At 49.6% G+C, this 26,209-nt stretch overlaps 1 protein-coding gene across 2 annotated transcripts; it reads right to left on the minus strand.

The window, feature by feature from the left end:
• Positions 1–2,069: 2,069 nt before the first annotated feature.
• On the minus strand, positions 2,070–19,572 carry LOC105683033 (netrin receptor UNC5C). 2 transcript variants are annotated; one of them, XM_020850705.2, is made up of 12 exons: positions 19,008–19,572; positions 13,594–13,890; positions 9,466–9,879; positions 8,567–8,848; positions 8,159–8,326; positions 7,966–7,998; positions 7,035–7,199; positions 6,786–6,827; positions 5,454–5,591; positions 4,867–5,364; positions 3,812–4,745; positions 2,070–3,566 (listed from the first exon to the last, which is right to left on the minus strand). In XM_020850705.2, exons 2-12 carry the CDS (start codon positions 13,694–13,696, stop codon positions 3,395–3,397), a joined length of 2,949 nt encoding a protein of 982 aa, XP_020706364.2. In that variant the 5' UTR covers positions 13,697–13,890; positions 19,008–19,572; the 3' UTR covers positions 2,070–3,394. The 2 variants fall into 2 exon arrangements, with proteins under 2 accessions (XP_020706364.2, XP_012250743.2); XM_012395320.3 differs by lacking the exon at positions 7,966–7,998.
• Positions 19,573–26,209: the final 6,637 nt, after the last annotated feature.

Genomic DNA, 26,209 nt, shown 5'->3' on the forward strand with positions numbered 1-26,209 from the left:
CGTCTTTTGATAATCCCAAGGAAAAAAACAAAATGGCCGGATAATATATCACGCCATCGCTACAAGATCGGATCTCGTGGCGTCGTACACCGCGGTCCGTAAATCGATATTGTAAACACGGCAAGATTTTTGTAAGACACGTGTATTACCGGGCGATGGTGTCGATATTATAATTTTATCCGACGCGCGAGCGGGTGCGTGTATCATCGGCCCTATATCCATACCGTACGCCCAAGTATCAGGTTACGGAGATTATGGTCGGTGTAGGGTTTTTCCTCGCTTACCGGGCTCGACTCTCAGTATGCGATCAACCTTCCATCGTGCGGCGTCGGGTTTTAAGCAGTCGTCATTAATTACTGACCACCCAAACTCAGCGTCTGTGTCTCGACTCCAAGGGCACCTTATCATCGCGGTAGGACCGTCAAGTTTTTATACTCGAAATCCACCGACTCTTGTCAGCGTTGCATTCCCCGTCGAGGGGGTGGGGGAGGGGGGGGGGGGCATCATTGTCGTTACCCCTGGAGGATTCTCCCCCGATATCTTCGTCCTTCGAGTCGTCCGTGGTTCGCAACCTCCGATGAAGTTGCGAAGAATTGGAGTTCGGCGATATGCAACGGGCGTTGCAATTGCAATGTCGAAAAGCCATGTGAGTTCGCCGCCGACTGTTCGTCGAGGGAAATGTCTGTGACACTGTACGCGTCGGTCGCACGACCCCTCGATCAACGTCAATCAAGTGCTAAACAATGATCCGCCAGACAAAAAGGATTTTATTGTATTGCGGATGACCAAGTCGAATGCGGGGAACATCCCTATGACAACCGCACGTACGGTGGATACCGTCGATACGATTATTTGTTTGTCCACGTTGACTACAATGGATCGTTGTTATCCATTAGTGGTTTCAACTTTGCAAACCTTCACCCCCCCCCACCACCACCACCCGCGATAAACTTGAATGATTCAAAGTTACGGACTCGCGGCGCGGACGCATCGTCTGATTTCGGATCGGAGCGCGTGCGACTCGTCGGACGTTTTTATTCGCTCGGTCGTACGTGGGTTCGATTTCAAGCGACAAATGCCGCCCAAGGAGCGCGGTCTCGCATCGCGAACGTGAAACGTACAATACAAGCTCAAAGCCGCTGCGTGTGATACGAAAGGGCTCGTGCTTTTGTCGCAGTTACTAACTGCAGCCCACGTAGTCTAAACAATGATACGAGAATTCAAACGACACGTAAATATTATTACACATAAGAGTCTTGTTTAAAACTCGTCCTAAAGAAACAACCCACGCTCCCGTTGTTCTACGCGAAGCGTTGTAATCCTTGGCTAGATATCAAATCCGACGATACCGCGCCTTTACACCCTGAACTCTTGTTTATTCCCTTTCCTGGCTTTGCCCGTTAACGAAAAAAAATGAATAATAAATAATTTGTCCGCCCCGTTCGGGGGCCCAGCCGCTGTGTTCCTCTACGGTATACGTATAATGGTATAAAAGAGCGAAACGGTAGAAACCCGTGTTGGGACGCTTCCAACGGCGGTACACGAATGTGGGTTCCGTGTTGATCGCCGCTGGTGTTTCTCCGCATCTGCGACGACGTTCGTATGAGCTCACCAGCGAAGGTCCCACGCGCATGGGAGTCAGGATTCCGAGGCAAGCTCCGCGGACCGTGCATCTGCCGTACGTATACATTCAATGTACGTACGTAGTTATAGGTATACTTTCGACGACACTCACTCGTCCTCCGCTTAATTCTGTATTCTCTGTACTTTTTGTTTGACCATCCGGTCTCCGGAGTGCGTTGAGCGTTAATCGCCGTAAATACCGACCGGGGATGCTTCGCTTAAAAATGAGTGTCGCACGTACACGAGGAGTATGAATATGACATTTGAAATCTTCATTTATTGAGTTCTACCGGAGTATGAACAATGAACTATGCACGAATAGAACAAGGTTAAATCGCTGCTGCGGTGGTCAATATCAATCGAACTTACCTCATAGGTATCGTACGACTATAAAGGTGCGGGATCAGCAATCGGGCTCTTAGGAAGCATCTCGTTGATATTCGCAATTTAGGTATACAAGAATATTTTATTCGTCGAAAGTAACAAATATACAATCTTTTAAATGATAAACTGTGTCGTTTAAATTAATATCGTACACACACAATCACGTCATTTGTCTTTTTTGATAAACTTTTAACAAAACGATAAATCTCGACAAGTTTGCTCGGATACACGCACTCGATGTTACGAACGGTGTGAAATATTCTTTCGTCCGATTCAATAAAGAGAGAAGACAATAATACCGTAGTGAAAAATTTAAACCATCCGCTGGGATAGGTCAAAAAATGATCGTCGGCGAATCAACAAATAATTTTGGCACGTTCATCAAACCATATAACAATCCTCGTTCGTCGATACAATATATATTTATACTCGATCATAAGCCCATCATAATTTGTCACCATACCTAATCGTAGCTGGTGTTCATAAATTTTTTAAAATTTGTTTTCTCTTATCTTTCTTATTTTGTCGTCATCATTTCATTCAACGTCCTTTTTCTTCTCATAATTCGTCATTTTTTTTTATTTTATTTTATTTTATTAATTCTTTTTTTCTTATCAATCAAACAATTTCCTGTAAATATTTTTTCATCTAAATGCATTCTGTCTCTATTCTTATTTATTTCGATTATACAACATCTTGTAACCTACGCATATCGTTTTGATTTTACTATTAGTAATATAACAATAATGAAATACTATGTAATATCCAATATCGTATATTACTTTTGTCTATATACATGTACAAGCGGTGTGTATTGTATCACGCACATTTAAGGCAGTGTTTTAAATCGAGTCTCTATGGGCTTAGCCTCGATTCACGTTCTTATATAATACACGTTGAAAAAAAAAAGACAAAAAAAAAAAAAAAATTACCGTGTGTAAACCTGCTCTAAAGTACAGTTAAATCTATAACGTTATATTTTTCATTACCATTCGCTTTTTTGTTTCAAATTCTTACTTGTCAATTTATCATGGAAAGAAGATAATCCAGAGTTCTTCCGTGCGGTAGTCTTTTTCCCATCACATATCACTTGGTTATAAAATAACACCCGTGCAACCGTCTTTTCACAGAGTGTTCGTCGCGCATTTGTTTCACTCGTTCGTTTATTCATTGATTATCTTCGTTATTATTTTTCTTCGAACACCGAAATCTCGAACATTCTTTTCTTTTCTTTCTTTTTTTTTTTTTTTTTTTTGATTTGGGAACACTCGGGGGACGACTACGCGTTTCAATGTCGTATATAAGCGTACATGTAACTTCGTAGAGTCATTTCACAGGATTTAGTTGCTCTCACTGAAATAGGTTTATCACTTTAATCGATGAGCACTTACAACCACGGGCCGAGTTGCGCCTCCAGTATTGTCGCGGCATCGGTCCGACCCATTACTCTGAGATGATTCAATAAGTCCGTGACTGCTGTTGGCTCCCGATGTCTCGCTTCCCACAGATCCAAGATATGCTCCGTAGGGCTGGCCTTGGTAGCGAAATAGTTTATGTACCTGAAACACGAGGAACGGAAACTATTGTTAACCGTCGCGATTCGTCCGATTGATCGGCGACCGTGACTCGAAACCCACGCAGGTTCGATAGGATCTCCAGACTCGAAGAGCTGTACCGCGGGGACGCGCTTCGTCTCATAAATATACGCCAAACGAGCGCGAATTTTGACGTAAAATTCTTTCCTCGGATTTTCATTCGAAACAATCGGGTCTGATGGTTCTGAAGAAAGAAAAAATGAACTCACCTATCGACTTGAAGTCTCTGCGCCAACATCCTCCAGTCGTTTCCCAGGGCATTCGGTGGATCCAAGCACTGACACAACTGCTTTCTCAGAGACCTGGTGAACCTGAACGGCCTCAAAGCTGTCGAATCCGTGGTCGCGTTGTTCGCGTGTCCGCTGCTGACCACGGTGACTTCTCTCAGTGGCCTGGTTACGCTTCCCGAGGAGACGAGTTGCTTCGCACCGTCGTAGACGATCCTGAAGACCTGACGGGCGTCGGAATTTCCCTGGCAGATCAACAGCTTGTAACTTCTCGAGGCCGAAGGTCCGAAGGGGCCATCGAGAGTGAAGGACACGTGCTGACCGTTCTCTCCGCAGTTCCACACGTCCTTGAACAATATCTCCTGGTACTCGGTCGGCGATTTGCTCTGCCACTCGTTACCGACTTCCTCCAAACTGATGCACAGCGATTCCTCGTTGTCCTGGTAGAGCAGCGTTCGAGGTTTGTCGAGCAGGTACCCCCTTATTTGCGACTCCCTGTCGGCTATGATCTTCATCGCCGCCTTTGTATCTTCGACGAAGTAAACCCTGATACAGCTCTGATTCCCCTGGCTGGCGTACAACGCCAGTCTCAGCCTCTTGGTGGCTATGGTGTTGGGACTGCTCTCCCCGGCCAACACGTAGCCCTTCAATTGCTCCGTGACTATGAAAGCCTCGGCGTGATCGAGCTGAGTGAAGAGTGGCGTGTTTATCGTCTCGTTACCGAGCGTCAGTACCCGCGTCCAGATCACCTGTTCGTTCGATACTTTGTCGAGATCGATGTCGGTCGCCCAAACGCTAAACTCCCAGGTATTCGGGTGAAGCATCGCGCAGTGTTCGAACTGCAGTATGACGGGCTTGTTAAACGACGCTAACGAAGGCCCGCAAGTTACGACCGCCGACAACTGAGTTATACCATCTGGGAGGAAATTTGAAGAAAAATTAGGCCAAATAACGCCGCCGCGGTGGGGAGACGAACGACGACGGAACGAGGATATAATCCTACTTCGATGTGACCGATCGCGGTCGAAGATACTCACCGGGGAATCGGGGCCTGAAACGATCCTCGTTCAAAACGGCGAGGTACAACTCCTCGCGAAAAGATTTCGGCACCGAACCCTCGGGAACGGACATGGATATCCCGGCGTCGGGAAGTACGAGTAAAGCACCGCGCGTGTTAACGATCGCTCTGGCCACGTTTCCGGTTTCCAGCTTGGGCAACCTCACGGTGTCCGTGGCGACGTTGTACGTCGAATCCGACGACGGATAGGAGCTTGTCACGCTGTTCTCGCTGTCCGAATGAATTTGCTTGTCGCTGCACGACTCCTGGGTGGACGTGCTAGGCGTGGGCGACATGGGGGAGGGCTGGGGGGCGATCGAAAGATGGGGTACGTCGTAGTGATGCTCGGAGAGGGACCTAGACATGGACAGTTTCGGATCGAAGGGATACTCGTAGCACGCCGGCACCGTGGTCGCCGTCACGTCGGGTTGCAGGCTCAATTTTTTGTCCTGATCAGGAAAAAATTCGGGCTGAAAGTCTGCAAGGGCGAAAAGTGATTCCGGTTTAACGAAGGTCGATGGTCGCCCGCCGCGTCGCGACTAACGCGGAATAACACGCGAAACTTACCGTTGCGTGCCATAGAGTAAAGAGAGTGATCGCGACCTTTTCTTCGCAGCAATCTGGCGAGGAAAAAGGCCAATCCTCCTATAACGAGGCAGGCTACCGTGAGCCCGACGTACAGGGTGACATCCATTTGGCTGCTGGCTATAACAGAATACGGCAGTCGTTTGCATTTACGTTTGCTCTAGAGAACGTACTCCGCTCCGTTGGCTCGATAGGTCGATAGGTCGCGGTAGGAAGGCAGCGCGTACATATGTTACGGAAAAGCGATAAAGGGTGGGTCAGATCTTATCTGATATGGGGAAACTTTGGCGCAAAGTTACCCAGCTGCACGAGAATCGTTGCGTTCCATTGGTTCCGAAGACATTTTCAAACTCGATACCGAACACGGTTGTTTTTCACCATTCGCGGAACCGAGCTCCTTTTATTACCACGTTGAACCCCGACGAATCTGAGTAGCCCTGGCGCGTTGCTTCGCTACCCCCCATCGATCTTATCACGCGTAGAGTTACGCTCTACGTTGGAACGAGAAACGGACCTTATTCCAGCAAAGTTTTCCATCCTTTTCGCGCAACAAAGCTCGAAACTGCCGAAAGCTGGAGTGAATGTACCCCGTGAGTGCGAATGAACGTGTCGATCGATGCCGATACGGCGGCGACGCGCTCTTCGGCTGTGAAACAACTCGATGTGATAGCAGATTTGGTGTTTCGTCGGTCAGACCATTCGGCGACTTTAAATTACGCGACTTTCTTCATTACTCCGTAACGCCGTGGAAACGAAAGTCCCAGCTGTACACATTGCTGAAGATGAGCACAGGGAGTCGGTATATTAATAGTTTATCGCGTACGCTATCTCACGGATTTGTAAAGAGGGTCGCATTACAATTAGGTCGCTTAAATAATTAGCAAGTCCTGTAATTAAAAGTAAATATCAACCAGCGCTGAGCAAGCATCGGGCTCGCGCCTGGTGCATCCGCGGGCGCCAGACTTTCCCCCGCTTATTTACAAAACTCACGAAACCTGCACCGAAGTAAGCCCGCGGGTCGTTGAATGTTGAAGAAAATTACCCCCAATCTGTTCAAAGTAGCGTGAATCACTTTGTTTGTTGAAAAAATTTCGTTTCGTTTCCCGTCCTCTGATTTTTCATTCCCGTTTGAATTGATCGCGTATATGCGCGAACGCTGAGAATAATTCACTCGGCGTTCACGAGGTTCCCGGTTTCGTCTTACCCCGTTTCGCTCGTTATGTACACGGGACACGCGTTGCTCTCACATTCCACAAAGCAAAGTAGTCGGCACGGCGAAAAATCGCATCGCTTCGCGACAGACGTGAGACTTACCTTCTTCCGCAAGCTGAGCGCCGCCGATTTTAGCACTGCCGACTGAAAACAAATAAAATGCAACCGATGTTTACTCCTCCATCACGCAGAGCGGCGAAGGGAACGAGTTCGAAACGAACGCCGGGGGTACAGCGCGATTCAAAGAACACTGAATTGCAATTGGAACTTGGAAAAAAAATCTAGAATTTGACGCCGTCGAAATTTGAGCCCCGAAAGGTTTGGTTTTGACGGTTGTGGCGGAAAACTCACCGTTGCACATTCCACCGGTGCAGTTCGCCGCGCTGATATCTCGGCCTTGACACGGCCTTCCTCCGTGACTTGGTGGAGGATTGTCGCAATATCTCCTTCTCGTGTGCGAGCAATCACCCCCGCAAACCGACCACGCGGACCATGCCGACCACCTCCCGTCTACAGCTGGGGAGAAAAATTTTTCACTTCACTCCAAGTAATTCCCCATTAGAATTTCTCCGCTTCGGAATACCGGTAGGTTTTTTCCCCGATCTCCTGTACAAAGTGCTCAACGGATTCGGGATAACCCGAACCTGACGTTGCTTCAAAGAAACCCGGAATTTATTTCCATAGAAAGAGGAAAAATAAGTCGCTTCAAATCTTTAGAAAATGCTCAGCGATGTCTGCTGTTAAAGGCTGAAAAGTTTCGTAGCTAGGTGTATGTTGTCGGTAGAAGTCAATGGATCGCGATGATGATAAGAAACGTAGGCTACAAAAGGGACGCGTCAATAGACTCCCGTTGGTAATGTTCGTTGCGTGGGCGAGGCCGCACGCTGCACGGCTGTTCCTCCATTCATCGCTGCTGCTGACTCGACTATTATCATATTCCGAAATTTTTTCTTTTCTTTTCTTTTTTTTTTCCCTTTTTTTTTTTCACCGGCGAGAGAGTTGCCCAACTCTTTGAGTCGAGTACCCGACGCGGATCGCGTCATCTGCTTGCCGCGTTTCGTGACAAGGTTGCCTATCGTGACGATCGGTCAAAATCGACCGAAAGCCCGTGCGGTAGACCTCGAGAAACGAGATACCGTGATTATCGTATTGCATGGCGTGGGAACAGTTTTATCACGCGAATCGAATCGCATTATTTATCGCTCGGCCGTATCGAAATAATGGGCAAACCAATTTGCTGGTCCTTAAAGCAATCGCTCGTCGATTACACTCGGCCACTTACCCAGGGTATTTGTGAATTCCTCTATCGCTCCAGCTGCTCCGATAGTGATGCATGGGGTAAAACAAATATTGTCACTCGCGAAGGATTCACCTCGTGTTTATCGAATTCTCGAATCAACTCTCTCCCGTGCGACATTGATTCCAGAATCGAGTTTCGCAATCGCCGTCGACGAGACGTAAAAAGTGTTACTCACCGGGACACGCGGTGTTGCAGTCGTTCGTCTGGACCGGAGGACCTTTGCAGAAGTCACCTCCGTTGATCGGTAGGGGATTCGTACACGTTCTCGTCCTTTTTTGACCACCCTTACCGCAACGGGAATTGCACTCGGACCACGCCGACCACGATGACCATCCACCGTTCACTTTTTAGAAACACACAGAAAATCATTGATTCCGTAAATATCGGTGCTCGAGAAAAAAAGACTCGGGTGGTTTTTGACCACCGGAATTGCCGACGCGAATCTTTGTCGAGCCACTTTCGTAAGAGTGCCGCCATGATGTCCGCGCGAGCGAAATCGCAATCGGAATTGAAGACAATTGCCACTCGAGGCATAAACGAAGGTCGGGGGGAGCTACGATAAAATAGGCGATCTCTCGCTTACCGTAAACCGTGAGGCTCGCAGGGTCGCTGACCCTCTTCGCGGCAACGTTCTCAGCCACGCAGGTATAATTCGCCTGGTGGGTCAGCTTCGCTTGACCCAGAAGGAGGTGGCCGTCGCTGGATATGAGGAGAGTATCCGTAGGGGCGTCCAACGTCACTCCGTTTCGGAGCCAATAAACTCTAGGCGGCGGTACACCCGCGGGTGGTACGCAACGGATTTCGGTACCTTGACCTGCTTCAACCGAAACGGAATAAGGCGGTGACTCGAACTGCTTCTTCAGATCTGAAATAGGAGGAAATCCGAATTCGGGCTTACAATTAGCGTTGAAACAAATGATCGACGAATCCGTCGCGAAGGGGGCCAATCGAAACTGTATCGCGGGGTCAGGTTTACCCGGCGATCCGAACGGTCAGAAGCGACGCTCATTAAAAATCCGAACCGCTTGACTCGAATCTGTGATGGTTATCTAAATCCAGTTCCGCTTACCAAAGCGCCTAACGACGCATTAACATTTCAGCGTCGTCATCGCGCCGTTACCATCGGTTTATTGCAGGGCTCTCGTTTAATGATTACAAAATGACTGTGCAAGCCACGGCACGCGGTCCGGTGACCCGTCATCAAGAATATTACGCTAATGACTGTGATTAGATACAAGAGCAAAGCGCGATGGCCGCTCTGTTTCCCCGTAGTCGTCCGTGTCGCGTCCGCAGGTAAGAGCATCGCTTGAATTTAATCGACCCGACGCGAGTGGATTATTGTAATTACGGCTACCGGAGCCCTCGCCGTCAAACCCGTGAGATCCGTCTCTCTCTTTTTCCGGGACGTGCGATTCTCTCGTTCTTACTCTCGGCGAGTACTCGATTGTTGACGACGACCGATCGCGTACGTTCGATACTCACAAGCCACGTCCAGTGTAGCCGGTTGACTTTTGATTTGACCGGCGCTCGCCCAGGCGATGCATTCGCATTTGAACTTCTCCTGGCCGAAGTATTCCTCCACCTGGTTCCTGGTCACATTCAGCTCCGCCTCGACGATCCTCGTCCCGGTATGGGGATCGACGAACTCCGACTGCTGCGAGCCGACTGCTCGCTCTTTGTTGCAAATGAAATACAATTCCAACGCCTTCGCTGCCCTGCAATGAAGAGTTGCCGGCTTGCTCTTGACGACAAAAGAGTCCAGCGGTTCCGCGAGGAAGACCGGTAGAGAGTCGCTACCGCCCGATATCAGTTCGGCGTCCGTAGCGATCGTCGCCGACGGCATGTCGTCCTCCTCGAGAATGTAGGATTCCTCGTCTTCGCCGCCGTCTTCGGCTTCTGTAATTATAGAGAAACGGAGAGACGTCGTTGAGAAATATGATCACGCGTTTTCCCGCGGCCCAATTATTATTCCGCGAAGGAGCGCTCGTCTTCGTCGACGTCGAGTTCGACGAGTTAAGATCAGACCTCGCACGAACGGACGGACGGACGTCCAAACGTTGACCGACATATTATCACGGATTAGTACAAGTCCCATACATCCAAAGGCGGAGTCACACCCACACCTGGAGGCCGCCGCTTGTGCGCGCTCCGCGATCTACCCGCTATGACTTCTTGTTAGCTCGGATGGGCATATCCGTCTCATTAGTCGCTTTCAGTACGTTGACCGCAGATGAGTCGGTATTGGAGTTACGGGTATACGGAGCGAACGAAGTCGAGGGGCCGGGACAACAAATAGCGGATAGCCGATAGCGTTTAGAGTACATCTAGAGTATACGAAAACAACTCGGGACTGCGGACCGCACACGTCGCCTCTCAATTAACGAAATTACATCGTACCGCATAGGAGGCAAACAGCCGGAACAATCGGGGTCCCGGTGACCGAATGAGACGAGGAACGAGAGCAGAAAGAGAGACGAGAGCTAGTTAGTTCTTCTAGCATGCTTAACACCTAGCGCTGCTCTCTTCTTTTTTATTCAAAGATCAATTCGAGCCTACTTTCCGACGTCTCCAAAGGTCTCGCTCAATTTGGATTGCATGAGGAAGCTAAATCAAAAATAGGTGAAACTGCAGATGTTGGGAAAAAAAAACGTATCTTCCCTAGAGATCGAAATGAGGCAGCAAGATCTGGTGCTACGAGTCAGAAGAATAGTTTTGAAAAAATCAATCAACGAACGAAGATTTATGCTCCGATCTCAGGGCGTCGAAGATGGTCGATGCTCGATAGGGATATTTGTAAAGTCGCTTCGCCAGCTCCCGCTCGTAATCTTCGAGTCCCTTCTGCACCGCGGTTATCCAGAGAGCGTTCGACGATAAACGAAACGTAAAACGCCGAGGCGGAACGCCGAGTGACCGTAGATATATGTATATAATAATATATAACAATTTGTAGCGCACGCCGCACTAATCTGGTTCACGGGGTGCGATCGACCGTGAAAATCGGATTCATCGTCGATTTTGCTTATGTTCAACGCGGGCGCCGTCGATAACGTCGAAAAAAAGGAGATGACTCTTCGCAATTACTCGCCTCTCTTTGTCCTCGGATTATCCTCGTCGACGTTTTTCTTCTTCTTTTTTTTCTTCATTTTTATTTCGTATCGCCGACGCTTATTCTCTCGAAGAATTACGCGATTGAAAGAGGGTCTCTGGACTTTCTCCGGGGCGATCGGTTCAAGTACCTCGCCAGACTACATGTGCCTCGACTTTGAATTTATACGCGAATGTTCAGGGTCAGGTTTCGCGAAGGATACCATTAATTGCGGCGGGAGTCGGCTGCGGCGCTCCGGTATCTCCGGAGTAAAATGTGATCCGCGGCTACACGACGTTCTCCTCGGCTTGAAATATACGCACGGCCAACTTACATCATCATCCTCAATTAATGGAAGTGATTTTATCTCGGGGGGGAATTTAGCCGTGCGGTATGCCCGTGGATTTCAGATACGAGACTTTCTTCGCGGTACGGTTGCTCATTGAAAATCGCGCCCTTTAATTAGCGTATCAATGTTGTATCGCCGTTCGATACGATCGGCCGTCGCATTGCGGTGAACAATTGCCGGGAGAAGATTAATTATCGCGATTATTTGACTCGTACACACGGAGGGCAGACTCCGCGCGTATACCTCATACTATATACCCGCGTTCGGACGGCATCTCCGCGAGGAGCCTACGGAAACGATGAAGATAGCGCGAAACGTTTGCGCCATAACCGCCACGATGTACGCTAAGCCATGTAATTAAGCGAATAATAGAATCAGATACAGACCAGTCATGCCTAACCCCCGGAGTACGCCTGGCGCGATTCGATATCGATATTACGGCAATCGTGCGCCCGCTGCTATCCCGCTGCTATTTCTACCTCTTGGTTCTTGATAGCGGAGGAGAGGAAAAAAAAAAAAACCAAATCGGTCGAATAAAAATCAGCCGTAACTGAAATCTCGCGGGTCCAATTCCAAATCAAATATGAATCTCCGCGCGAACCCCCGGCACAGCCGCGCAATTGAGAATCATTGATTTACTCTCGTCACGGATTTTATGAATTCGTACGACGCCCTCGTGAAACAGTATAGGTTTAATTAATGCGACGTCACAAAAGGGGCTGTTTGCCCCCGTAAAGACTGGTATTAAATCGTTATCGTACTTTGCTACATACTGCTGAAATATCATTCGTCCGCACTGGAATTGTTCGAAAGTACTTTCGACTCTAATATGCGTATAGACCGTAACCGGATCGATTGAAAATACCCCGGGTAAAAACGAACCGGATAAAACGGGCGTTCGCCAACTTTCGCCGATTCTATTATACCGTCAATTCATGCGGTAATGCATCGGATCATACTGCTCCGATAAAATATCAACTCACACCGTTGAAACGGGGGGGGGGGGGGGGGGGGGGGGAAGTCTGCAATTATCCGCAGGAGATTGGTCGACCCCCCCCCCCCCCCCCCCCCCGCGGTGAAATATTGTTGCGGATAAACGGAGATAATGGCGGAACCGGAGTTACATAGTACAACCAGCTTTCAAAATTTCGGATACACGTAGTTAGGCAAATGCGAGAGAAAGAGTCGAAATGGGACCCGAATAACCTTGAGAAGTAACTACGATAATACGCGGCCCCGCCTTTCGCCGAGAAAGGCAGAGCCATTCATCACCGAAGCACGATAATAATAATTAGTCGATTCCCGACTATTTCTCATTTGCCAGCGTCGCTTTGAAACCAGCTCAAAACAGTGATCGATCATCGCGGTCCACGAGCACGACAGGCGAACCAACGGCAGCGGCGCACGAACCGTGCCGGACACACTCTACATACGATCCATTATAACGCGTGAACGCGCCATTTCTTTTCTCGCCCCCGATTTCCAGCGGATCTTCGATTCCACCGCGGTTCACCCCGTTCGCATCGAAGAGGGTAAATAATCGAGCGATCCGAAGACGTCGAGGTGGCGGGAAAATTCGATTCGAAATCGGCGCGATGTACGCGTAGGGTCCGCGGCGCTGTTGCGATGCGCCGCCGATCTCGCGTACACGGGGCGGAACTCGAGGCGTGCGAGAAAATCTCCGGAGAGCTATTAATCACCGAGGTGGTATAAATTAGGAAGAGACGGACATTTCGCAAATATAAGAGGGTAGCCCGTCGGTCGAAGTGTTTGAAGTGTAGCCGCACCGCGGGGACCGGAGATGATTCCAGAGGTGGCTTGGAAATAGATCGACTTAGGAAATTAAAGGATAAGGTCTGACGGTTGTATACAGTTTGTGACAGAGAACGAAGACGAATCATGTATAAAAGTAACGGATCTCTCGCGGAACTTTTCGAGACTTTGTACGACGGCTTATGAAACGTAAAGTAGCAGCTAAATATAAATGAACCGGCAGCTGATTAATCGCTGTCTTCGTTTCGGCACTAGTTCGCCGATCGTCATTAGTTACGGGCGTGCGCGCACCTCTTTCTCTCGCGCACCCTCTCCGCACAATGGTCGCGCGCCGAAGAGAGCGAAGAAAATTCGTACGGGACGAAAAAATTTTCGGGAAGTCCGAACCTCCGTTGCCACTCACCTTCGATGGAGCTGAACGGACGAACGCCCGGCAGCACGAGGTAGAACACCAGGAAAAATGCGCACAATCTGGGCTTCATGTTGGCAAGCTTCCGCGTTGTCATTCGTACATTTTTTGGTTCGACTATCGAGTGAATATAGCAGACCGAACGAACACCGAGAACACCAGAACGCACTCCACTACAACATCGTGTACAGATAACTGGTCACTCGAACACTTTGAGATAAACTTTGACACCGTCTTCTCGGTGAATCGCAGGATCCGACGCGGCGCGTCCACGAGGTTAACCGTCGATATCTGTAACAGAAAAAAAAAGAACATGGCTAATTGCCGATATCGATCCAAAGAACGACGATCGGAGAAGGTGACCCTTCAACCGTAGAAGTGGAGCAGATCTCGTCGTCGTCGTCGTCGTCGCGGTGGTGAGCGTACGGAATATTTCGGGTTGATTGAATATCCGTACGGTCGGTTCGTACGGTGTGCGACAGCTGGCCGTACCCCCAGATATATATTTAAATTATTTCGCCCGTTTCCCCCGACATGCCCGGTCGTAACGTACGCCGCGATTCTCGCTTCGCTCAGAATCGGATCGGCCGCAAACCTGGGCAGGAATTTTTCCCGCGGAAGTAGGAACTGTGTACAGGGGTAGTCGGTAGTCTTTTTTTTTTTTTTTTTCTCCGCGTAACGACTGTTCCGATCCCGAAAACGCAGACGTCGCGACGTCTGACAAGTACTTTTTGGGAGTATTCGAAAATTAGAGGGTAATTAACGAGTTGAACATTCCAGGTCTCTCCCGGGACTCCAAAGCCCTTATAAATTTGAAAACTCCGTTTCGAACAAATTTGGAAGTCGCATCGAAGCCAAGCACCATTGCTTCGCAATCCCTCCCGAAACATGCCTCGGAAAATCTAAATTCAAGGTATTACATAATCCCCCGCGCGAGAAAGTCAAGTTTTACCGTAGAGTTGGAAGTTTTAACTCTAATCTCTCACGTACCTCCTATCGACGAGTCACTCTCGCTCTCTGCGGAGCGAAGGTTTCGTCAGTTCGACAGTAGCTACGGATATTACGGATCTCAAAAGTGGAGACATCGAACAACCTTGAAAAATTTTCCGAACGGCTTCTCGTTAAATAGGAAATTACTCGAAGCCAGGATCGGTTCGGCGGTAACAAAACCGACGGTATTTTTACGTACCGTTACCCATACATGTACACGCCGGTAAAATGCCAAGTTGCAGGTTGACGCGTAATAAACGGGAACGTCATAATTTCGGCGGTAATCTGAAAAAGATCTGAAACATCCCATCAACAGAGATTCCCCATTGCTTAAGCCGTTGATCCGGGATTAAAATTCAATTTATAAACGGTTCGCGGTTGCATTACGCGCTCAGAGAAGCTTATAGAAATATTCTCGAATCCCCGGAGCGCTGTGTGTTAGTTGTACCGCATTTCACAGCGTGTTTGACTCGAATGGTCAGCTGACTCGTGTGTGCCTACGAGCCAAAATAAAGGAGACGAGAGAAAAAAAAAGGAAACAGAAAAAAAGAGGGCGTACGCGCAGCGCGGGATACCCGCGGAGCCATTGAGCTGGCGCAGCTCGCGATCATCCGCTGCATTTAGCGATTAGATGGCCAAGGATTTTTCTCCACTCCTCGAACCAGCGGCGGCGTTGCGCGTTGTACGACGTACGCCGATAAATGCACCGCGACGTCTGTGCAACGCGGAAGGGTTCGAGGAGTGAAAAAGCCCGTTCGTACACGTCGAGGGTAGGACGTGCGTACGCGTGTGCGCGTGTTTATTGACGGGCGAACGATTCAAGATCTGAATTGCGCGTGGTTCGAAGGGCTCCGGTTTCGACGCAACAATACATGCGACTAGTCAGGTAGAACGAAGGGACGTAACGGGCACCCAGCTGCGCGCCCCGGTACCGGGCTACCGGTTTTTAACTCCGTTTCCATTCGTCCGATGCGTATATTTCGTCTTTCTCGCTCCCTCCCTTTTTCCGTAATCCGAGAAGATTACCGGGCGAAATAAACATGTCAACCGCGCCGGGGCTGTGGGTTCGCAGCGTCTTTATGGACCGTAGATTCACCCGACGCGCTCCCTGCGCACCGGCGCGAGCGAGCGCACTTTTTCAAACAGATTCCCCGAAGATAACGTATTTTCGACGTTGTCACGACCAGATGCGCCCAGATGTGTCCTTAAATCTCACCACTCCGGGCCGGCACGTCTAAATCTTGAATCTCGAAACACACGCGCGCGCCGCGATGCCTCAGCGGACGTGGATCGGAAACAATTTCTGTAACCCGTTCCTATCTCACCTCGTCCGCGTGATTCCCTGCGGTCGGGCACCGCTGCCTCCCTATACATCCGACGTAATCGCGCCGGACGGTTTTGCTGCTCGCGAGGAAGACTACCGCGTTGTAAATTGTCGCGTACACACGAACGGCGCGGAAAATAACGCTCCGACGTACGGAGAGATTTGACAAGTATTTTAATCCCGGATCGGTTGGGTGCGAACAGGATCGTCGTCCCGGAAATAGCGCGGACATACGCGAACGGGTTTAACGTATACATGTCGCGGCGGAGGCATCGCGAGAAACGGCCACGAGCATACGATATCCCACACTCGCAAGAGCCGCGCTGGCTTCCGAGGGTCCTTGATGTTTTTACGTGTAACACGGACGTGTAACGTTCGTGCGATACACGACAGATATCCGTACCGATATAATTAAATGTGTATACGTATTCGAATGGCCGTGGCTACGAGTACATGAATAACTTCGGAGCTGCAGCTGACTTTGATGAGAGTATCCCCTCCCTCTCGATGCCGACAAACGGGCGAGACGGTAGAACTCCGAAAGATATTGTACGAACGCCGAAACGCGTGTTCCGGTAAATGGCGGGTGAAAAACGACGAGCGGAAAGAAACTCCGGGAGATATCGTCCGAATCGCACGACCCTCCCTCGGATGGAGAAATATCGGCGACTTCGAAGAGAGAGAAAAAAAAAAGGGACGCTCATTTCCCGCGTGCATCACCGCATTCGAATACGAAAGTCTCGTTGCCTGATTATCTCGACTTAAATTATTTCGACTCTGATCTTTTCGTTTTCAATTATAAAGAAGTCGGGGTCGTTCGTCGCCGAGGAGAGTCTGGGCCGTCCTCCTCGTCTCTGCAGCGGAACTTGAGATAAACTCGAGTGTATTTTTGCGTTCGACGTCTGCAAAAATTTGGTACAAGGGACGCGATCAATGGGATCATTTGAAGCACGTAGATAAATATCTCTCAACACCGCGTCGTTCTCATGGAAATATATTCCAATCTTCTGGCTCCACCGGAGTCTGAAATCGGAGGAAAGATTCTTCCCTCATGCGTGCATGTGTACAGTGTCGTAGTTGGAGAGAAAAATGAAGGTTGGACGACCAATGGGAAGATACAGAGAACGAAAGGAAAGAAAAAAAGAAGCACTCGAGGCTCTTGACTGTGTATTGATAGATTTTATTATGGAAACCGCACGAAACCATTCAACTGTAAATTGCCCATTCTACCATTCGGTGTTTCCCCTGTCATCCGACCTTCCATACGGACGCAGGTAGCACCGTGTTCTCATGACTCCTCACAAGGTGCAACTGCCGGACTACCCCCGACGCGACGGACGGTCGATCCCTCCTGTCTACTACGGTAGTCCGCAGATGTGGCACCACCACTGCATCTGCCAGGTGCCTTGGAAGCTGCACTTACGTACCTACGTATGTACACAGAAACGCAGACTCTACGTACACCGTCGGCCCTACCCACCCTGCAACTTTGAACTCTACATATTCCGATCCGCTGGCGGATCACGTGAGGCAACATCTCCCGAAAGCAAAAATGCCGAGGGAACGTATTCGTACATAAAAAAGAAAAAAGAAAAAAAAAAAACCATGAAAAATTTACTGCTCTGGCGAATGTGATCGCTGGCGCATCCAGTGACGGTATAGTAGAGACAGCTCGATCGCATATCCTGTAAATGCGCCGGTGAACATTTACACCACCGGAGTTCTCTCCGTCCTCTGTACCTATAACACTCGTGCGTTCGGTACGATATTTTTTCCAAAATCTTTCCATTGATTATTAATATTTCCATCGCATGTTTTTCAACGGCAGGGTATAAAAACCTCGGCTATCGTTCGGGAAAAAGCTTCTCCCCAACCGCGCCCATCATCTTTGCACGCCTATCACGTGCTAAGCATTTCCTGTTTGGCACGCTCTTAGGAGTAGTAGGGCGTGTAGGCGTGCTGTTTCTCTATCCGTCAGACTATCCATTGCTTCCGTCAGTCAGTATGTCAGCCTATCTCTTTGTCCCTTCGACTGTTCTTTTCGAAGCTGAAACTATAGATGAAATAAAACAAAGACGAGCTGCAAAGCCCGCACGCTTCTGGGGTCAAAGGCACCGTTTCCATACCTCTGCACCCCTCGGTGCGCTCCTATGCGAAATCTATGGTGCTATCGCCTTCGAATTCCTAGCGCAGCGAGCCCTTACGCAATGGAAATGGTATAGGCAGCGAGGTGTCGAGTATAACGACGATTACGAGCGGTGGCCCGAGGTACCGAAGCCCGCGGAATTATTCTTTGTGATTTATGAGATACTTGGATAGTTTTGTTTTTTTGTTTTTTTTCTTTTTCTTTTTCTTTTACGCCAGAAGCTATTCGCACGTACTCGCTCTGTGTCGCGTAATCCATTTATCCGCGCGTAGAGGTATTCTTCGTCCACCGTGCGGGGCCACGTTTCGCATTTCGCGACGCGTTTGCCGCTCGCACGACCGATAGCGAAATATTTTCCACCCCTGGCCGCTAAGCGACGCGCGACGGCCGCCACGAATCGCAGGGAATTCAAAATAAAGAAGACGCACGAGACGAAATTCTCCGACGTATCCGCGCGACCGTATAATAGCGTCGATGCGCGACGCGGGGTCGTAAAATCCCCGGTGATGTCGGAATGCCGTACGTCGGAGAAAACGAGTCGATGCTCGAGGCAGCGCGTCCTCCTCGACCGAAATTTCAAATTAATCGCCGGAGGCTCCGAGTTGTGATAATATTTGTTCGTTAATGAACAGAGTTACCGACAGCTTCGTCTTAGTCGTAATTGCGAATGGACCCACGCCGTTCACGTCTAACGAGAACACGAATTAGGGACCAACGATTATACATCGGGGTTTTATTGGAAGCGACTGTCTTTGTTCTTCGGAGTGCGCCGAGATCCCCGAAACTTACGATTAGCCGTGGACGGAGTGGCGGATAAAAGTAAGGCGCAGCTCCTACGTCGCGGTAGAAACGCCGCGACACCGCACAGCCGGGTGAATGTGGACAGTCGGCTTTCACGAGATTGTAGAAAAAAAATATGTACACTGTGTTTCCAGTGGAATTACTTACAGAAGCTGTTCCGGTGGCTAACAGTATCCATTGAAAAGCATTGCAACTCAAATAACACTGCACCGATACTTCCACATTCACAGTATACGAAACCCTCGCACCTCCGCGTTCTAACCGATATAATACTCTCCTACCACATCATCGAGCAGTTACTCAGAGCAAAATCATCGTCACCGCACTGCCTCATCTTTCGCGTAATCAAGCACATCGCGGGTCGTTTGACTCGGTCATCTTTCACCAAACCCCCCTTCGGAAGGCTTTTTGCAGTCCGGAACGAAGAGGTAATAGTTGCGAAGGGCTCACTTCTTCACGAAGGGCTGGACGGGTCGAGATGCACCTTGAAATTTCGACCGACCGTTCATGTTGAAAATGCGGAAATCATCCTCAATCGGAATTCCCATGAATGGGGACGCGAAGCACAACGTGAAAATCGCTCATATTAGGATGAAAGTTCGCTCTCCTCGCGGCAACCCTTAGCGCGGCCCACCAAGGCACGTTCAGCAGCGAAGAACTACCCTCGGACGATGTTAACGCACGCGTCCGCCGCGGGTAACTGAAGCCAACTGAACCTACAGGCAGGCAGGGCAGGAAAGCGTGGCGGCAAGAGGAGAGGGGCACGGCCCACGGGGCCAGGGGGACGTGGCGGTGCACGGGGGGGGGGGAGTTCGGAGGACGCGCGGTAACGTCGGGGCGAGGGAATACCCCGGTGGACCCTCTGGGATGCTGTGCGTGCCTTCGAACGACGGACCCGCAGCGAGAACTTTCCAGTGAATATTCAAGATCTTGGACGGCCTCGGTTTGGCGGCTCGCTGGCTTTTCGACTTTCCACGCGAGGCTGCGGGAACGCAGCGTGTGCAGCGGCCGACCGGATCATTTTGTTCCACCTTACGCGGCATCCCCGATAATTTCTCCCCCGGGGTATTACCGTAAGGATCGTGTCGTGGAATGATTTTCATTTTCGCGCGTTCGCTCGCGCGATTACGGCGTACTGTCGATGCGATTTTGATTGTCGTTGACGCACGGCGCGAATCCGATTTGGATTCGATTGTTTGACTTCGGAGTTGGTCTCTCGGAGCACCGCGTACCTCGCTGAGGTGGTGCACATACCCGACGCCAGTCTTTCACTTTTCGAATTCTTGTCAGCAACCACTTTTCCCCGATCGCTGAGACAATATTTGTTTTCGTCCGACGGGCGATACCTACCACTAAACGGGTATTGCCTCATTTTCATATTCCATCGGTCTATCGCGTATTTGTCGAAAGTGGAGAGCGTCGGGGTACCGCGTACCGCACTCTTCGCGCTCGAGACGGCTTCGGAGAAATTCTGTAATATCACGTCCGTTCACGCATCTCTCTAGCGTGCGTACGTTTCCCTTCGCAAAGATCATGATACAGCCACCGTGCAACGCGTTCGGGCACTCGATTTACCGCGTGATCGAGAACCGCGGTAAATTATCGTCGCGATTCGCGGCAGCTACATAAATCGCCCGAGGCTCGAGCGCTGGCCGCTGATCTTCTATTAACACGAGCGCGTGTGACTGGAGATTAAGTCGTAGGCTGGGAACGATGTCGCAGCGACTCGGAAAGGCAGCGGCTGGAATTCGGTTATTTCACTGGAAGTCGGACTAACGGACGCGCTTCGCACGCGTGTTTATTTATTTCGGTGCGCGTGATTTTTGTCTTTTTGTTTTGTTGTTGTTGTTTTTTTTGTCTACGTTCACGTGCGCTGCAGGCCGTTCGTTGGCTAGCGTTCGCATCCGTACCGGCGAAATACCTGGCGTCGATGCCTTCCGAGCTCCGCTCCGCTCCCGCCGATGTGGTGAAATGAAGCGTACGCGTTGTTGACGCAACACTTGCCCGGATAAATAAATATTGACTATCCAGCTGCAGGCACTGCAAACAAATTCATTAATAATACAAATTTGACCGTAGACGGGCGTCGGCGTATCACGTCGCGTTTGCCATACGTGACGTCACGTGGCGAGACGGGAGGCGACGAAGGACCAGCGCCTAGACCCACCGCGTTGGAAATCTGGCATCGATCTACGTCCGGGGGTGGGATTTAGCGTCGGGCCCGTGACAATTCAATGAAGTTGACTTCGTCGGCCCTCGTGCGCGACACGAGTTATACCACCACTCGCATATAATCATACTCGACATTTTACAATCGAATGATACAGTTCAATAACGGGAAGTTTAGCTACGGTGCAGCTCCACCCCGCCGCCGCCGACGCCGCCGCCGCATCTCTCGTTAGTTGCATTTGCGCCAAAACAAACCATAGCCCGCGGTTTCGACCGAGTGACAATTGATGTAAATCCGCTCGCCCGTAGTCGGGGAGGTGCAGTACGCCTCCGAATTGGCTGAAAATGGGACGAAATTAATTGGGCGTCAATTTTTTGAGTCCAGGTTTTCGATGAAATTTCACTTCATCGATACGACGGATGGGTGGCGAAATCGTTACTCCTTCGACGAGAGTCCTTCGACGATTATTTCACTCGTGAGCGAATAATCAGTCGCGTCTGGGAATGTCCTTTATTTCCATCGATTCGAATCCTATTGTTTTCGAACAATAGCATTAATCATATGCGATGCCGGCCACATCCTGTCGTATATGCGTTTAGCCGCAGGTGTTTCGTTCGACACTGTACAAAATCACGATTCTGGGCGAAAACCGTAAATCGACTGATTCGCCGTATCCCGATGTATTATGATCACGGGACAGAAGCGATCGTGACTCGTCGACTAAATTGAACTACGACTAAATAATCGCAAAAGGCGATCGAGGTATTCCAATTTTTTTCCGCTTCGCGGAGCGAAAAACGGGCGACAACTCAACGGTTTCAACGATCTCCGCGTCCGGCGGTCGGTGAAAGTAAACACGGCCGACGTCCACGTTGAATCCACAACGGCGTCGTTGCAGGTATACGAATTTGCATCGTCCGTAGTTAATGACGTACATCAGGGGTTCGAACGCGAAGATTCGAACGCACGGGACCGGCGACTCGTAATCATAATTATCCTCGCGATGATTTGACCCTGCGATCCGTCGCGGCGAAACCTCAAACGATAATTCGGTATTTTAAACATAGTTACTCGCGTCCCATTATAATAACTGTGGTGCAACGATCGTCTCGGCATAACCCTCGGCCAACGTAACGCCACACAGCCTCCGGCTCTCGCGGGGTCCCGGTTGAAAGGCCCGCCGCCCCGGAGGCTCCATGCAGTATCTGGCTGACCGCAGGTTTCGGAGTGACTCCTCGAGGGCTGAGGGATCGCAGGGTCCCGGTTCACCGGTTCCCCGGGGCCTCGGGACCGGGCCACACCCCCCACACCCCCCACACCCCCCACACCCCCCCCCTCGCCCGAGGGATCCGAGCCGTTTGCCAGCAGGGGGTGATCGTCGTCTCGGGTCCAAGACGCGCACAGCCCTTCTCCGATGCGTTTTTTCGAACGGTTCGAATTTTCAGCCCTCCCAACCGTCCCGGCCCGATGGGAGACCCGGAGAAAAACCGCCTTTTCCATCAACCGCATACTTCTTCTGGAGGGATGCTTTCGGGGACGAGTTTCGTACAGCAGCGTTGACAAGTAGGCGGTCGATGCCGGAATAGCCTGTGTCCTTCGGCTGCGGTGCGATTCGCGTGGTCGTTGTTGCATCGATGTCGAACGCGAGTCCCTTCGGCCACAAGTTGCACGTGTCGTTTTTCGGTACGGTTTCCACGACGTTTGAAAGCGACGGCTGGACGCTGGAATGAACGTCCGACTCGCTGACCGTGCGTCTTCGTAAATACGTCAGGTCGAGATGTAAAAAGTAATTAGCTCGTCAGTTGCCAGCCAATTGTTTCGTCGTAGGTTGGGGAGTCCGGGTCTACCTGGCACCTGCCCGCGTCTGCCGGCTTCCTACTTCTTCTTCTCACAGTGGCGACCGCGCTATCCACGCCTACTAATCTTATCTTTTATTGTTAGTCGAGTCGAAGAGCTCTCCGTCCTTATATATACCATTTAGTGTTTGCCTTCCTTGAGAGTAAACTCTTGTACGGTTGTTCGGCATCTCGGCATCCACTCGGAGAAACGCCAATCGTCGAAGACGCCGTGTCGGGGCAACGTGTTGCAGGAAATCACCGCCAACTCACCCCTAACTAAAAACCTCCTACGAGGAAATGCTTTTCAACATTCCTACGCGGTTGAAGCAACCGCCTGTCACTCTTTTTATCTTTGATTAACGTCCTTTTCAAAGCTTATTAAATTTTTGAGAACGAAGCACCGGGTTTAGAAAATTATTTCGAATTGTAGATCCAGAGCTCGCGGGGATCGAATGATAGTTTTAATAATTCCCTGCGATTCTTTTAATGTCGGAGGGGTTTGTATTTCCTCGAATAATTTCAACTCGGAGAACGATTCCGAGCCCCCCCGGCCCCGAGGGGCGGGGGCGGTGGTGGTGAAATATTTAAATAAAACGGAAATATAGAGTTCACTATACAATAAGGTATGTAATAGGTATGTATTGTACATAAATTTTCTACCGAGAGGAATTCTTCATTTTTCTTCAGAAGCACTATCCTCATTAATTTTGAAAAAGAAATTCAATATTTACTCGTCTCGAGTTACAGAAAGTTGTCCACCCCTGTGAAATTCGAGCCCCGTTATACTCTCCTCTTCGGTTCCGTGCGTCGTCTCGCTCATCCAGGACCTATTTCTCAAATGCACCGATGAATCTGGGTAGATTCTGACCTGAAAAAAGTCCTCCCTAGAAACGTACGAGCTATACACGACTCCCCCGGCCTTTTTCAGCTCTGTTATTTCCACGATCCTCCGCCCCAGCTGGTCCGTCGACCTCCCGGAGATTTTTAAGGAACGGATATATTTTTCCTCGGAAACTTTGAAAGGGTTATCTGAAAGGTGGAATCTTATCTCTCGAGGCCCTAAAACAAATGAATCCACTTTGGAGCCTCCGAGGGTGCGTATAAGGTGCGGATGCGTAAGCGCAGCTCTATACCTGAAATATCAAACGTTTTTTAAGAGACGTAAGATCCTCGCTAATAGCGGTTAATGGCTCGGATACACGGCGCACTCTACCGAGTACCGAAGATCATTATCGAAGCACCTTCGAATGCTCGAATATATAGGCCCGATGTTGAAACCCGCTGGATCTACGCGAGTCTCCCGATTCTCCGATCGATCACCTCAGAATTGTCGTTGACACCGACGTCGGCCGTCTTCGAGAAAAAAATCATTGACAGCTGCTCAAATCGAAACCGTGTCCTTGAAAAAGGGCTCATATCGTCGACGTTATTCGTTTACACAGGTACATACCTGGAGTATATCTGTGTCCCGGTTTGCGCGCGATTAATCTTCCGAGAATAGAAGGTATTGTTTGATCTGCAGGCAACTCGCGGTAATTTCGGATACCCATCCACCGAAACCCACAATCTTGAAGATTGCCTCCGAGAGGACGAGCGCCATTCAGATACGCCTATAGGTATAACTGTAATTGCCTAGAGTAGAATTATCTTTCCCTCCCCCTCCCCACAAGTTCTGCCCATATCCTTGAATTTCTGGTTGCAGCGGTGTAATTTATACAAACGAGATATGTATTCCCGACTTATTCTCCGAGATAATTGCGCGAGCCCCGCCTCGGGAATTCTAGGGAATGTATCGTCCCGGGAATGACGTCAACGGAGCATCGCGAACTTGTCAAACGAGATCGGTCAATTTTAAAGCCCTCGTCCGCTCCACGATCCGAGTCGGCGAAATCTTGGGATTCGCCTATGGTGGAGGCTAGGATCCACCGAGCTCCGAAATTCCCAAGACCCGATCCTTTTCGAGAACAGACAACAGTTTGCCATTAGTGCAATCTAATCGGGCAGCGTCCCTTAATAACAGGTTGGAGCTAGACCCTCTTTCTGAAGGCTGTTACTCCTGCGGCAGCGGAGCGCGCCTTCGTACGTCGACTGCACGGGGCCCCCGGACTCGCCCTCTGAATTTCCTACGAATTTTTGAATCCCCTTGCTCTATAATCTTTGTCTGGCGGCAATTAATGTTTAATGACAATACATGGGGCAAGGAATGCCGTTCAGAAGATACCGCTAATTGAAAACTGCGGTTTGGTAAAAGGCTATCCGTTCGTTCCGCGTGATTATACACATTATACGAGCGTATACGCGCGCGCGGCTGATATTCCGGTAAAATTTAGCGGACGCGGAGAAAATTCTACTTCTGTGGAGCCGAAATTCCATAAATTCCCGTTTCGGTTTTGTCTCGTTTATCGGGAGATAATTTCCAGCCGTCGCGACGATCTTCTTCGTTGGTGAATTTCGTTCGGTTTCGGTTTTTCGAATCGCTTCGCAAACAGGAGCGAAATTATTCCCGTCCGTGTGTATATTCCTTTGGTTTATTTTTTCCGATTCATCCTACACTCCTTTGTCCGCAGTCCCTGCACGTAGGTACTCGTGTTTCTCGTGGGAACGAAATTACAGCGAACAGAGCCTCAAATACCCTATAAATGAATTGATCACGTTATACGTTCTCAAAGTACAAACAAGTCCCGTAGTGACGTTTCCGGTAAGGTGATACCGCCTATTATACATGTGTTACGGCGTATACGCGACATCGTTTTACGTAATGGAAATCCCGACGCCTCGCTACCATTATATTAATGGAACAACGCGAAAATCCAGATTTATTTTTCAACCCGGAAACGTGAACGCCGTTATTTTCAACAAAGTAGAGCCGGTGAAAAGGTAGGACGAATGTATGGGCGAATAACTTTTTCGCAATTACGAGTACGTGGCGTTCTGAAAAAAAAATAATGGGGAGAAAAAAAAAAAAAAAAACAAGAAAAAAACAAAGAAAAAACAACGACGAGGCTGCAATTGTTTCTTGTTTCTATCCGTATCGGCGAGCAACGGGTCGTATTTCATTTGAGCTATTTAACATCCCATATGGTCCACTCGAAAGCACCTTAAAAACGTATTATATAGGGTAGGTATAGGTATAGGTATACCGTACGGCTGCAGTACGGTTAACTGACTCCACTTGGGTCGAATGCCCTCGAGACCGGGCGATCCATTGTTACCCAGAAACGCAACCGGTGAATGAAACGAATAATATGAAACAAGTCTGGCGTATCATCGGAATACATAAAGTAACTCCTCATATGTGGCGTTCGCTCGTTTGCCAAAACTAACTTTCACCAAGATCCAGC

Source organism: Athalia rosae, chromosome 2 (genome assembly GCF_917208135.1).
Source record: "Athalia rosae chromosome 2, iyAthRosa1.1, whole genome shotgun sequence".
NCBI classification, from domain to species: domain Eukaryota; kingdom Metazoa; phylum Arthropoda; class Insecta; order Hymenoptera; family Athaliidae; genus Athalia; species Athalia rosae.